This window comes from Ptiloglossa arizonensis, chromosome 12 (assembly GCF_051014685.1).
Source record: "Ptiloglossa arizonensis isolate GNS036 chromosome 12, iyPtiAriz1_principal, whole genome shotgun sequence".
Taxonomy (NCBI): domain Eukaryota; kingdom Metazoa; phylum Arthropoda; class Insecta; order Hymenoptera; family Colletidae; genus Ptiloglossa; species Ptiloglossa arizonensis.
Genome location: NC_135059.1, coordinates 7,187,127 through 7,201,910, shown reverse-complemented (window position 1 = coordinate 7,201,910; position 14,784 = coordinate 7,187,127). Strand labels below are relative to the sequence as shown.

General features: G+C 44.8%; 1 protein-coding gene across 2 annotated transcripts in view; it reads left to right on the top strand.

Annotated features, from left to right (window-relative positions):
* The window catches only part of Alpha-man-iib (alpha-Mannosidase class II b), a 198,541-nt gene extending 184,490 nt beyond the window's left edge, over positions 1-14,051 (top strand). For both annotated transcript variants that reach the window (XM_076324277.1, XM_076324278.1), the window contains 2 exons: positions 8,471-8,939; positions 10,120-14,051. In XM_076324277.1, the coding sequence (XP_076180392.1) occupies positions 8,471-8,939; positions 10,120-12,262 (2,612 nt within the window). In that variant the 3' untranslated portion in view covers positions 12,263-14,051. The remainder of the gene's footprint in view (positions 1-8,470; positions 8,940-10,119) is intronic.
* Positions 14,052-14,784: the final 733 nt, after the last annotated feature.

Sequence of the window (14,784 nt, the reverse complement as noted above, 5' to 3'; positions counted from 1 at the left end):
CTTTTATGCATATTTCACAAAAATTTATTATTTAAACTCCTCGTTGGATTCCATTACAGAGTTAAACCATTGCCGTTAATACATGTCGGAATTCGTTCTCGAACTGTAGCGATTCGTATTACAGAAATAATTGTGCAACCCTTTGACTTTTTAAACTTTACGGTACGCGAAACTATTGATAGAGCGTTGTCGTTTCACCGCAATTCATGCGCGTTGTCGCATTTAGGTTACACGTATCGGTGTTCACTCTCAAAGTAAAATAATAGTTTACCAGTCGGGCCAATAATCTATTGTAAACTTTAAACGTAATACGATCTTGGATCTCGCGAAAACGCTCCAAGAACAGCCTTTATTCTCGCACCGTGAGAAAATATTGGGTTGTTCCTCGAGTAATTTCGTTTTCCAAAATGGAGAATATATAATGTAATAAAATGTTTATACGCTCTAAAAAAAATTGCAACGAATCGACCCTTACGAGATCCATATCTTTAAAGAACAAACCTTCTTCGAACAGTGTAGGGTGTTTCATAAATACATGTGTACACTTTAGGAGGGTGTTTCATTTTCACAAAAAAAAAAAAAAAAAAAAAAACGGAATGACTTTCCCCAAGAACCCAATATTTTACGTTGGACGAATGTAACGCGGTACTCTTCGATTTCTCTCATCGACGAGAAATACGCGTGTTTCGCATTAGCTGGAAAACGACGCGATGGTGCGCGCGTTCTTTAACGACCGCAATTAAAACGACATCGAAGACTCGAGTACGGTGGATTAACCCGTGGAATCCAAAATCCCGGAATCCTCGAGCTTCGTACAGCAACGGAAGATAAGCGATCCGATCACGGCCGCTGCGATATCGACAATTGCAGAAATCGAGATAATCTGCGATCCACTTGGGGTTGGACCTCGAACATCCAGGAAGTACGATAATAACCGGAAGTGCGCCGGGACGAGTCCATTACCGGCCTGTCCTGGAGCACCTCGCTCGTTTCGGTCCGCCTCGCTGGAAATTAGCGGCAGCTAACGAGCACCGCGTTATCTCCGCAACGATTCGACCCTTACGAGATCCGCGTCTTTAAAGAACAAACCTTCTTCTTCGAACGGTACAGGGTGTTTCGTAAGTACGTGACTACACTTTACGGGGGTTGAATTAACCGCTGAGATATGTAAGAAATGTAACTGAGTGAACGTACATTGAACATGAGTGAACCAATGGTTTTTATAGTTCGAGATTTAGATAAATACATGTGTACACTTTAGGGGGTGAATCAACCGCTGAGATAAGTAAGAAATGTAACTGAGTGAACGTATGTCCTAGTGATGGTTTTTATAATTTGAGATTTAGATAATTTGTCTGTATTTTTGAAAGTTCCTTCGAACAGTATAGGGTGTTTCATAAATACCTCCCTTCAGGGGATGAATAATCTATACACTGAGTAAGAAATTTAACTAAATGAACGTATGTCTTAGTGATAGTTTTTATAGTTGGAGATTTAAATAATTTGTCTGCATTTCTGAAAGTTCCTTCGAACAGTATAGGGTGTTTCATAAATACCTCCCTTCAGGGGATGAATAATCTATACACTGAGTAAGAAATTTAACTAAATGAAGGTATGTTCCACAGGAACAATAAACTTTTACTATCTAAACTTTTATTTTTAGAAAGTATCTTCTCAACGAATGGCCGATTAAAAATTTTCTCTACACCTTTTTCCTGACTATCGAGAGACAGTTCAAGTATTTGCCAAGTCTCTGGGAACTTGAAACATCTTCGATCTCCATGAAATAAAAGCAACAAGTAGCGCACGATACTTGTTATCGTTCCGTTTGCTGGTAGCCATCTCGGCTGACTAATGCGTTGTCTCGCTACTAGATGAGCGTATCAGTGGTAGAGGTCTACGTGTAAGCGACCGGTCCAAGTAGTCGCGGAGCGTGTTGCGTCAGACCTGCGCAAGTAGAACTGAACGTTTTAAGGTCGGACGAGGAAGAATAAAAATTTCAGTGGCGTATCGTTTTCGTCCCCTTGTCGCTCCTCGGAGGAAGAGATCGAGACTTTTTACATTCATGAATATTTCACTTGCGTCGTTTCCCATGAAAGGTTCATTTAAAAATATGAAAACATCGCTAAAATCTTTAAACGTTCAAAATGTTTCCCTCGATCCGTTGCCGTTGAAAGTTTCGCTCTAGGGAAAGAATCGTCGATTGTTTTTCACTCGACTCGCCTTCTTCGAGAATTTCATTTGAAAATGAAAAAAGTAAATTCTCTCGCAAAAAAGATTGTCTTGGCTAAAACAATGTTAAATTTTGCAACAGAGAAGACTCTTGCGTACTTTTTTGCAAGTCACAACTATACTTCCATTATCTCCCTGAAAACTATATGTCCTAGTGATGGTTTAGTTGATGTTTTTAACCCTTAATTAAATGGGCGGGATTTAGCATACCTCCAGTAGGGTAAATTATATGCTGCTGCCTGGTGTAATATGTTGGGTATTTTTTAGTTAGATAAGAAAACAAATAAATACACTACTTACATGACAAAGATAAGAAAATCATTATTTTGTATTTCAAAAAATAGTAGTTATTCAAAATTAAAAAAAAAAAGAAGTGTTTGAGACTTTCGTGCACCTATTTATGGTAATTTAAAGTAACTATTCCTGACCATGATCGACTATATTTCCCGTACAATGGTTTCGTAATCCCATAATTCGATACTTTTCACTTCTTTTACTTATTCTTTTTTTCTGCAAGGATACGATATTTCTTTCGAGCAACGCAGAAACGTTCGATAAAGTTGATATAAACCATCGGTCTTGGTTAAATTTACAAAAACTATTTCAGTTTCAGCCCATTATCGTAAAGTAATTCCTTGAGCGACTTAAACGTCTCGCCTGTCAATTTTATCGGATTAGGAGGACATTTATATTGCAAAGGGGTTAGGAGAGAAATGAAAGACCATCGAACGACGGGAATATTCGAAAGCTCTTGACGCTCAACTTCACTGGTTAACTTTTCTTCAGTTCCAACGTCCCTGTCGTGCTTTCACCGAGCTTTCGCCACCACGTTCACGCGCATCAGCCACAACGTTACCCTCGATCGTGTAGCGAGGGTTGCTCTACGTGCGCGATAACTCGCTTAATGCACACATGTCGTGTCTAATGAGTTATAATCAGTCGAGCACCGGCTGAGTGTAGTTTAATGGTTTGTTCGCTCCTATTAGGCCACGCCACACCCTTCCGTAGCTCCCTCCCTGCGTCTTTGCCACCCGCGAACCTTCCACCCTTCTTCCATCTCCTCGTCTTTTTTACCCACTGATTATTTCATGCCTCTCTTTTGCACCACTCGAACCTCTCGCGAACTGTTTCACCCGAATTACCGTTCAATTCGAAATTACACAATTACAAACTCCACTTTTCGAAATTTCCAAAGAACATTTAAAATTCCGTATAAATTTTCGTTATAGCGTAAATTTCACAAGATGCTCAATCACTTGAGAAAAACTTAGACTCTGTCTAGTCAGTTTCGGAGTATTCGCATCGATTGTAATTAATCGCTCGTAATTCGTGGTATCGACGAACGGGGGATGATTCTTCGTTAAAAAATGAATCGAAAAGGTTCAATGATACTCTTTCGTAGATGGTGCCGTTTTGCCGAAAATCGACTTGAAAGTCTGTCGCGTGTCACGTGCAATTGGCGCGGTCGCGCACGCAACTTTCGAGGTCGTTTTGCTCCGAAACGGAGACCCGTAGGTGAAAACTTCGCTCGACGATTTCGACTGGTTTTTGTCCGAACAGACGATACACAGACTCGCGGATCGATTCTCGCGCATTCTTCTCGCGGTACAATGAAGACGAGTCTCGTCTGTCTCTCTCTCTCGGTCTGTTGTCCTCTCCTACGAAACGTCCGTAATAACGCGAGCTCCGCCAAGCATGGCACGCGCAATTTGCGAGCCAGTGCCGGCTTCCTCGAATAATTGACGCAATTTCCATGCCGCAACCATCGATGACTCCGCGAATGCGGAACCCTACGGTCTAACGGACCGGTAACAATTCGGACGGTGCACGTTAATGTTTAAGCACGCTCGAACGATTTCGAGCACCGCCGGAATCGAAAATACCGAGAACACTTGGGCCCTTGGAATTGCTGCCGACCGCCAGACATTATGGAACCCGTGGCTTCGCGTCGAGGATGCTCCGAGCACTAATTATTAGATCGTCCGGTGAGAATTGTCGTCCATTCGTAACGGATCTCCGCGACTTTTCGAAGAGTTACCCATCTCCGTTGCGCGCTCAACGAAATACAAAAGTCAAGGGAGAAGCTGTTTGCGTTACTTTTTATATTCGCTGAACTTGAATCGTGAGATCGTGGATACGATACTTCTATAAAAATGAATACTTTTCGCGTAACAATTTATACAAATCGAAAGTATACAGCAGACTGTATACTTGGAGATTATCCGGAGCTGGTTCGATCGGTCGTATTTTTTACCTTTGAATCGAACGAAGACTTTTATTTTTCTTAAATTAAACGAGGACACGTCAGGTAGTCGAATAAAAACGAAACGAGTGTTCGACGAAAGGTCTAGAAGCGCAACGGTAACCTTAAATGTACTCAGAGGGACATAAATTCCGTTGTAGGGACGTTAAGCGACGTCTGGCGTCGGGATGCGTCTTATCGCGGTCCTCTGGGAGTCGAGCGGGAACCGAGTGACCCAAATGTTCTACTCCCCGTGGCCTAATTTCTCTCGTGAACGTTCTCGAACGCGGTATCGGCGTTGTTTATCTTCGCGGGAGACTTCCGTGTCGTTTCTACGTTTAGTTTTCCATCGATTGGATAACAATTTTCAACGTTCCCGTGGAACGTGATTCGAGGAAAGACACGGTGAAGGTTATCGGTGAGAATGGAACGATCCAGCGTTACCAGGGGAACCAAGGCGAATCGATAAGGTTGTAGACGTTAACGTAAATCCGGAGGACCGTCGTATTTACGCCGCAGTAACCTGGCGGTAGCCACGACAATGACGTTAACACGCACGCTTAGCTGCACAGCGGCGGCTGCACACAAAGTGCATCCGCCGGTTGCACACGAGAACTCTCAACACGGTCTCGCGTCCCAGGGAAATTTCGGGGACGCGTCAGTCGAAAACGATTGCATTAGGGAAATAGCTGAGGCTGTATCTCCAGCCGAGCGTTAACGTAGCAACGTTGCTGGGAGAATTAAGTCGCGATCGTTCAACGAACAGAACGCGAAATAAACGCAACAGATAGTTCGGGCCGAAGTTTCGCTCAAACGAGTTTCAAAGAACAGACCATCTTTCCGTACAAGATCTCCTTTTCAAGATATCGATTTTACGCGGCCAGTGTACGGCTGTGTACAACTCTCGGCCGATTCTTTGTCGAAGGACAATGTAAAGGAAAGACCGTTCTCTCTAAAAGACTTCCTCTTCGAGAAACCGATTGGGGATTTAAATAAGAACGATCGAGTAACGATCGTTACTCGAGGAGTATATTAAATAAACGAAACTGATAGTTTCGAGCGACCGTTCCCAGCGCGCTTTGTATCTTCGATGCAAAGCCTCGGCAATCTTTCACGTAGATTTCCGAGTTTCCGGACTTGTGGACTCGGGAGTAGGGAAATTGCTAAACTTGTGAAATTGCGAATCCGTGAATTCGTATACTTGTGAATCCGTAAATTCGTATACTTGTGAATCCGTAAATTCGTAAACTTGCGAATCCGTAAACTCGTAAACTCGCGAACTTGTAAATTCGACGATTTTGCGATTCGTAGACGTGTAAATTCGCAAACTCGACGATTTGTCAATTTGTACATACGGAAGGTACATATGGAATTTGTACCGATGGAAAGTTTCGTGGAGGTTTCACGTTGCTGAAAAATTGCCGAAAATTATTTCTAACGTTTCGTTCTCCTCCCACGAGTTACGTTGGACACGCTCGATGAACCAAAGATGCCAACGTTGCAGTGGTTCGCGAAATAAAACGAGAACACGGGGATGATCGTGAACGAAGCCTGCGTAACTGAACGATTCGCGAAGTTTCGTCGCGGGTTACCATTAATTCGTATACGATTTCTCACGACGAAGTCTCGTTTCGATACGTGGTCGGAGCGGACGAGGGCCGTAATCGATGCCTATTTATCAGTTCTCACCCTCCAAACATTCCTCGCCGACCAGACAACCCCCGCTTGACCCTGTGCAACAGTAGAGAGTTAATCCAGATCCGTTGCCACAGGATAGAGACTGCGTTTCGAGTTCTCGGCCGGACGATTTATTACCCGAGCGTGTTACCGTACGAGGGGAACAACCTTCACCTGTTTAAAAGCGGTGTAACGCGAGGGGGAAACAGGTATCGTTTCGAGATTTCTTAATTGCTTGCCCGACAGTCTGTAGAAATTAATCCAGGTGTCCATTGGTCGTTCGCCCATTGGGACTGACACCTGTTCCACGATATACGTGGAGTGCGGCATTTCATTCTATAAAGTACACCGATGTGTGCATTTGTGCGAGTGAAAAATTTCTTGATAATATGTCGACTAAAGGGTGTCCCAATCGTCACCCTCGATTTGCTTTTTCAATAAAACTCAAACGGTTTAAGTAATCTTGATGTTCTTTTTTTCTTTGTATTTAAAAGTACAAACTTGGGAGTTAACAGTGGAGTATGATTTCTCTGAAGGTTCTCAGAAAGTTCTCTGTGGCTGTGAGACAATTGTATAGACCCTACGTAGTAAAGAATTTTAAATTTAGGATGACAAGTTTAAAGATTTTGACTATAGGGTGTCCCAATCATCACCGGTCGATTTACTTTTTGGATAAAACTCGAACGGTTTAAGTAATCTTGATATTTTTTCTTTTATTCGAAAGTACAAACTTGGGAGATAACAATGGAACAAGATATCTTCCAAATTGTCGCTTTAACTTTTTTTACAGATCACCGATCTTTTTCCAAAATTGTTCACTACGCTTTCGCGCGATCGCGATCCTTCGTTATACGCCTGAATAATTTTCACGCGTTCCTTCACCGTGTACTTTTCCTCGATTAATCTCCCATCTGTCTAAATAACGTAGGTTCAGTTTTGGGTCGATCGGTTCGACGTTTTAAAAATAGCACGAAATTCAAATCGACCGGTGACGTTCGGGACACCCCGTAACTAACCATTCCGAAAAATACGGTTTCAAGAAAATCGTGTTCAAAGTTTTTCAAATCAGTATCTTCGTCTTGCTTGTATTTCCCTTCCCTTGACCGTTTCTTGACCTACCTTTATTTACGTTAACGAACAAACCTCTTCGACTCGAGCCAACGAATCTGTCCCACGCGGTTACACGGTTAAATACCAACGCTTACAATAAAAAATGTACGCCGATAGGTTCTCGAAATCGCTCAGAACGGAAGAAATATTCCCAGTGCTTCGTTCGTTCCTGGAACACGGGTATTCTCTCGGGCGCAAATTCGATCCGTGCCTCGAAAGGCAAGGTCAACACCGAAACGAGATTTACGAGCGAGGACCGATCGCGGAAAAGTGGTCGAGAACGTGTATACGCAACGCGGCGACAAAAAGGGACGCGGGATTGGATTCGATTCCGCGATAGAGGGGCCCACCTTCCCCCTCCCCCTCCCATATGTTTCGCTTTATTTTCACGGAGTGCGATTTCCCCGTATTTTGTGCTCCCGCAGCCACCGAAAACGAGTTTGCGAAAAAAACGCTCGAGCGTCACGAGAAACGCTCGCCAATCGACGCTGGAGGATCGCCGACGGTTCGTCGAACATCGACGAATCGCATTCTCCGCTAGTCCACCGACCAAGAGAATAGAGGCGAACGGGAAAGTTGCTTCCGAAGCGTCGATATAACAAAAAGAGCCTCTCCTCTTCGCGTATTTTTATTCCACCGAACCGACGTTACCGAGATCCTTTTTCTTTTTTTTATTTTTGTGTAACAGTGTACACACCGAAGAGGATGCAACCGTATGGAATTCAAATTTAACGAAAGAGAATTTTCCGAACATTTTTTCACGCAACGTCTCGCCATTGGTTCATGGTACCTCGTCTAGGAGAACATTAACGATTTAGAAGATTTCTGAGACGATAAGTACGAGTGGTGAACCGTGTACACGATGTACCGGAAGTAATTGTACGATTGGAAATAATTCTACGTGTGACAATGAATCGAAAAGGAAGAATACAATTCTTTCGTTTCGATCAGAAAGTTTCCCCGAGTTAATTAAAGGACACTGGTATTAAAAATAATATAAAATTGTAGATAGAGAAATTATCTATTTCCGAGTTCCTAATTCCCCCAAGTTAATTAAAGGATACCGATACAACAAAAATTCTCTCGTAAATTCGATAAATAGATATTTATTTTCCTTGTTCGAATATCGTTTCGTTCACAGTTGACGAATCCCGCGATAAAGATCCGTTCTCGATCTTGTCTGACACAGTGGTCGTTCTCTGCTTTCAGGTCACCAATGGTTGAAAACGAACCTGGACGTGATCCCGGAATCGGGTTGGTCCGTGGATCCGTTCGGCCACGGTGGTACTATACCGTACTTCCTCAAGGCGTCCGGTGCTTCCGGTACCGTCATTCAACGTATCCACTACGCGTGGAAGCAATGGTTCGCCAAGAAACAGTTCGGTGATTTCGTCTGGCTCCATCCTTGGGATCAGACCGGTGAGGCGGACATGCTTACCCACAATCAACCGTTCGACATCTACAACATCAAGCACTCGTGCGGCCCTCATCCTCACGTCTGTCTGAACTTCGACTTCCGTAAGATACGGGGCGAGTACACCGAGTACTCGGTACGGGCGGTCGAGATTACACCGAACAACGTCAAGCAACTGGCCGAGTTGCTTCTGGAACAGTACTCCCGGACGGGATCTTTGTTCACGCATAATGTCGTCCTGATGCCACTGGGGGACGACTTCAGGTTAGGATGATTCGATTCCCGGTCCCCTTTCGGCCGCTTGTCCTGGAAAGTTTAAGGGAATGTTTGTCGACAGCTTGGTCGTTGTCCCCTTGTCGCGTTTCCAATTAGTCTGGCCTCTTTGGGTACACCCTCTGTCCACGTTTGCCACGAGTTACCCGAGGATCGTTGCTACCTCGAACGACTCGTTCGATGTAGAGCGAACTCGGTGCAGAGACTGCCGAGAACTATTTTTAAAACAAAAAGAACAACCGTACAACAGCGAGAAACAAAGGATACGGCGTTCTTGGAATGTAGAGTTTCGAAGATACAATCGGAGGCATTAATTAGTTCCGTTGAAGAACCGAACCCATCGGTTCGCGAAACTTTTAGTTATCGTATCGAGACACCAGGTGGTGCTGGCGCGGCACCACTGTGACCCCGATAAAGCTCTAACTTTAACAGACTCGTATCAAAAAGCTAACGATCTTCGAATCTATCGTTTGATCTTCAATTTAAAAAAAAAAAAAGAACCGTAGCATTATCTTCGATCTATGGGCCGAACGAATTATTTAACTTGTGCGCAATTATTGAACTTTAAAACATGCGTAAAAATTATCATTTAAAATATTAACTTTAGAATGCTTTTACGTGATCGTGAACTGATCCAAATAATGGCTGGGTAATATTCTAAATTTGAACGGTATTGGTATTTTTGTATCCGAATCGGCAAATAGACTTGCGAAATGTTTAAAAATCGACCTCAACGACTAACCAAGTTGTCTACGAGTCGCACGAATTCCGATGAAATATCAATGCTCGGATCGTGATCCCGCATTGGCGATCATTAATACTTCGTAGCGATTAAACGTGTCGAGTTAATTTTTCAAACGCTATGACGCGCGCTTTAGCGAGCAATAATTTATTCATCGGTTTTATAAATGTCGCAAAGCGATTTGACAACGAATCGATACGTTATAGCGATTGATGGAATTTGTAGTATATGGGTTAAGTCGCGTACAGGTTAGTTACCTCGAAACACGTTCCAACGTCGCGCAGCTGCAGTAACGCCATCTTGTGTTTCGGTTGCGCGACACGTAGAAGCTTGTGCCTCCGATTGTAAAGTATTGCGAAACCGTCCGTGAAGTATCCTCACCTGGTCAACGTACGTTTCTCTTAACGTTCTTGTCCTCGCGTGTTTCAGGTACGATCACGCGGTGGAATGGGATCAACAGTACACAAACTACAAGATCCTGATGGACTACATCAACAGTCGAAAGGATGACTACAACGCTGAAATAATATTCGGCACTCCGAAGGATTACTTCCGCGAGATCCGTAAACGCGTCGAGGACTTCCCAACCCTGCAAGGTGATTTCTTTGTCTACTCGGACATCTTCAGCGAGGGTAGACCGGCTTACTGGAGCGGTTACTTCACCACGAGACCGTACATGAAGATCCTGGACCGTGAACTAGAGGCGAACCTTCGATCCGCCGAGATTCTCTACACCATCGCGTTGAACGTCGCCAAACAGTCTGGAAAGGATTTCATGCTCTACGAGACGTACTTCGAGAAACTCGTCAAGGCGAGACGAAATCTGGGCTTGTTCCAACATCACGACGCGATCACCGGTACATCAAAGTCCTTCGTAATGAAGGACTACGCTCTGAAGCTGTTCGAATCCATCTCGGACACGACCAGCTTGCAGAGCTTCGCCATTCAATCGTTGGCTGGTACGACTACCAAGCCAAACTCGGTCTACGTCTTGGCAGAGTCCGATAGAGACAGCTACGAGAAGCTACCGAAGAAGATACCGATCGGGATCAACGGCCAGGAGACGAAGAAGATCGTTCTGTTCAATCCGCTCGCACAACCTAGGCAGGAGGTGATCAGTTTGAAAGTCACCTCGTACAGGATCAAAGTCCTCGACCCGCAAAAGAATCCCATCCCCTATCAAATTGCACCGGTAATGAACGCGACGAGCATCACTCACGACGTGTACGTGCTGTTGTTCGTGGTGGAATTGAAACCCCTGGCGATCGTCACCTATCATCTCCAACAGATCGAGAAGGTGCCCATGGAGGCGATCTCGACGGTCTACTGCAGCAGATGTGGCAAGGACAACGTGTTCCCCATAAAACCGATGCAGGTGGGTGACGTGCAACTGGAGAATCAACGGATGAAGCTTCTGTTCGATGGTCAGACGGGCTTCCTGAAACGTGTGACCAAAAAGGCGACCGGGAAGATCATGCAGTGCGCGATTCAATTCGCTGCCTACATATCCGCTCAGTTCCACAGCGGAGCATATCTGTTCATGCCCGACCCGAACCTACGGGACACCGACAAAGACGTTCTCGAGGCGTATACGCCCCATCAGAAGATTTACATCGTCAGTGGTATTCTCAGCTCGCGGTTAACCGTCGAATACGGGAAACTGCTGACGCACCATGTGGCCATTTATCACAAAGACGGTGGTCTAGGCGAGGCGATCTACCTCAGAAATATAGTAGACTTCGAGACACCGCCGAAGAACCGCGAGACAGAGATGTTCATGCGTTTGCAGACCGATATACTGAACGGAGATCCACCAGAGTTCTACACGGACCTGAACGGTCACCAAATGATCAGGAGAACGAAGATAGAGAGGATAGGCATCGAAGGCAATTACTTCCCCATCACGACGATGGCCTATATCGAGGACACCAGTCACAGACTCACCCTGTTGGTAAACCACTGTCAAGGAGCCGCCAGTTACCAACCAGGATGGTTGGAAGTGATGCTGGATAGGAGAACTCTGTACGACGACTCGCGAGGAATGGGCGAGGGTCTACTGGACAACCGAAGAACCGTCATAAAGCATTGGTTACTGGTGGAGGACATCGTTGGGGAGAGGGACAAGCACTCGAAACCATCGCTGTTCGCCAACCACTTGAGCAACGCGCTCAACTATCCCGTGAACATCTTCGTGGTAGACGGTACGGATTCCGATATCTCCATGGCACCGGAGATCAGACTGCTCAGCCAAAGTTTCCCGTGTGATATTCATCTACTTAACCTGAGGACCAATCACGATCAAAAACTGCCAAATTTCCCGGTGAACAATGCGCTTATGGTGCTTCACAGGCAGGGTTACAGTTGCTCCGTGGGTGTGGACGTCGCCATGAAACACTGCCCGCTGACGGAGAAGATCCCCCAGGGGACGTTCTTCTTCAAACTGACCAAGTTGAACGTCACCAAGACATCCCTGACTGGCACCAAGACGAAGCATCGATTGAAGGACGGTCTCCAGGAAGTCAGTTTACAGCCAATGGAACTGGAGACGTTCAACGTGAACTTCGTCCAATGATCTTAAGCGTTCTTCTCGGGGCGGCCAATGCCACCGGGAACTGATCAGTCTTCGCGAAGCTGACGCCCACGTTCCGGAAGCGTTTTCTCGAACTTCTGGAGACCACTGCCTATCATCCGCTTGAATCTTTGGATCTGCGTACGATCCGCTGGAGTTTTCGCGTGGATTACGAATAGAAGATTTACAAGATTCACGAACCACGCCGAGGTTCCGTCTTTTTTTATCCTACGTTTTATCAAACTTCCAACACGATGAGCCTAACCTTCAGGCTGGACGAACACCAGTGTAAATATTAACGCGTCGTCGTGGTGAAATTATTGACCAACGACCAACCGGAACGAACATCCACGCGACCGGTCTGCACCAGTGTACATACACCAGGCTATTGTACTCTATTCCCTTTCTTTTTTCTTTTTTTTTTCTTTTTTTTCTAAGTTGACTTTCCGTAGACAAAGCGTGAACAACGATGATGGTGAACCAAGGAGGAAGAGAGAGTCCGAAGGAGAAGAGAAAATTATAATCCCAGACTCGCTGCCCTCTAACTTGACGTGTACGTGTGAGCCATCTCGTGCCTCTCGGGTTCCATAGGCATTAAAAAAAAGAGCAAATCGTACTCGTTCCAGCTATCCTTCGAGCCTTGTTTTTACCATCGAAACTCTATAGTATGTCCACGTGTCAATTTCGATTCCCAAGCGCCCAAATACACCGACCCGTCGGTGGTGATCAAGCGTCGAGAGCTGGTCAAAAGATACCAGATCGAACGATCCAAACGCATCACAGATTCCCAATCCACCCAAAAGCAGTAATTCAAATCGCGAGAGACGCACGAGAATGGCTAACGACGCAGATGTATACAGTGTGTTTCGTTTAACTCGATCTCGCGTGAATATTTCCTTCGTTGTAGATACCGTGAGGAGATGTTCGAGGAGGACGTGGCTCTCGAATAGAAGTCTATTCAAGGAACGATAAATCACCGGTTGCAAATGTCTGAAAAATTATTCACCAGCGGCCCACATAATCGTACATCTTCGCGCCAACAGGGACACCAAATTTACCATTCCGTAAAATTTGAACCAGAGATCGATGACCCCGAGACCTTTGCTCTCACCTTGTAAAAATCAGCTGCGATCGAACGTCTGAAAGACATCGGTTACCACGAGGCCTTTAAGCGACGACTCGTAACGCAAAATATCTAGATCGCGCAAGAAACCATATCACGACGAGATCGATCCTCGTTGGGTCATTTAATTTCGGTTTCTCACCGTCTCTGCAATAGTATTCGCTGCATCTGTCCTATAATAGGATGGTTGGCCAGTTTCGTGAATCACGTATCGTCCGATCGCATCTCTTCCCAAGATCGACAACGAGGCAATCGTTCAAACTGGTCCGGCTAAATGAATCGTTCTGTCTATTATACATATATAAATATATATACATAAATATATTATATTGTACATATCAAGCCACGACTTTATCTTAGACCGCATATTGTGATAGGGAGATATAATGTAAATGGTATACACCTATTTTCATATGTGAAACATTTTACTAAAGACTCTCTCTTCCTCCAGCAATAGCGGGGGAAAAAGGAACCACTCGTGTTGTTGGTGATTCTCAACGCTCTTCCAATTCTAGCGGGGACACGATTCAGTTGTAACCGAGGCTGGCTCCAGCCGACTGGAAAGTACCTATTTTTTACTTTTGCTAAGCGAATCCGGTGGAAGAGACGAAAAGATTCGATCAGGCGTCCGCTGTACGACAGACTCGTGTAAATATTAGATTAATTAGCGTCGGGGGGGTGGGTGGGTGGGTGGGGGGAGAAAGTACGGTTTCCACGGGAACTAAGCGTCGCGTTTTCAGGACCAGTGGAATCCGTGTGTAAACATTCATCGTACGCGAGGCATATACTTTTGGCCACCGAATAGACAGGCTGTTTTTACTCTCGTCAGTGTTTCTACTTGTCCCTGATTCTATTTTTACCGAAATTTCGAACAGCTTGAAACCTATGCGACCTTTTAACTTCACTTCGAGCCACGTTAACACACTACCGACCCTCCACTGACCAGATGCATTCTAACCAATCGTTAGGGTGTGATCGATTCGAGATCCTCGAAAAGTTAGCTCGAACATTTTATTCCTACCGAATATAAATAAAAAAAGAAAATACCTTGAAAATATATCAGCTCGAGAGAGAGAGAATTATAGTCTTCGTTTACTGAAACCATACGACACGGAAGGATTGCGTATTGCAAAATATTAGGACACTCGATGTCCTAATAGTGGTCCAGTAACGAACCACCGTGATCTTTCAAATGTCCGCAACGATTATAACGGACTATCCGAAAGTCTGATGAATTTTTTTGATAGAAAACGAATCTGTATATTTTTTAAGTAACTTTCCTTGCAAGTTTCGTCGATTAAAAGTACTTAGAGAGAGAGAGAGAGAGCATCGATCGAAAGAATCGGTCGAACAGAAGATATAAATTCCAGCCTCGTTTCCATCGTTTCCCAGTCTATCATTC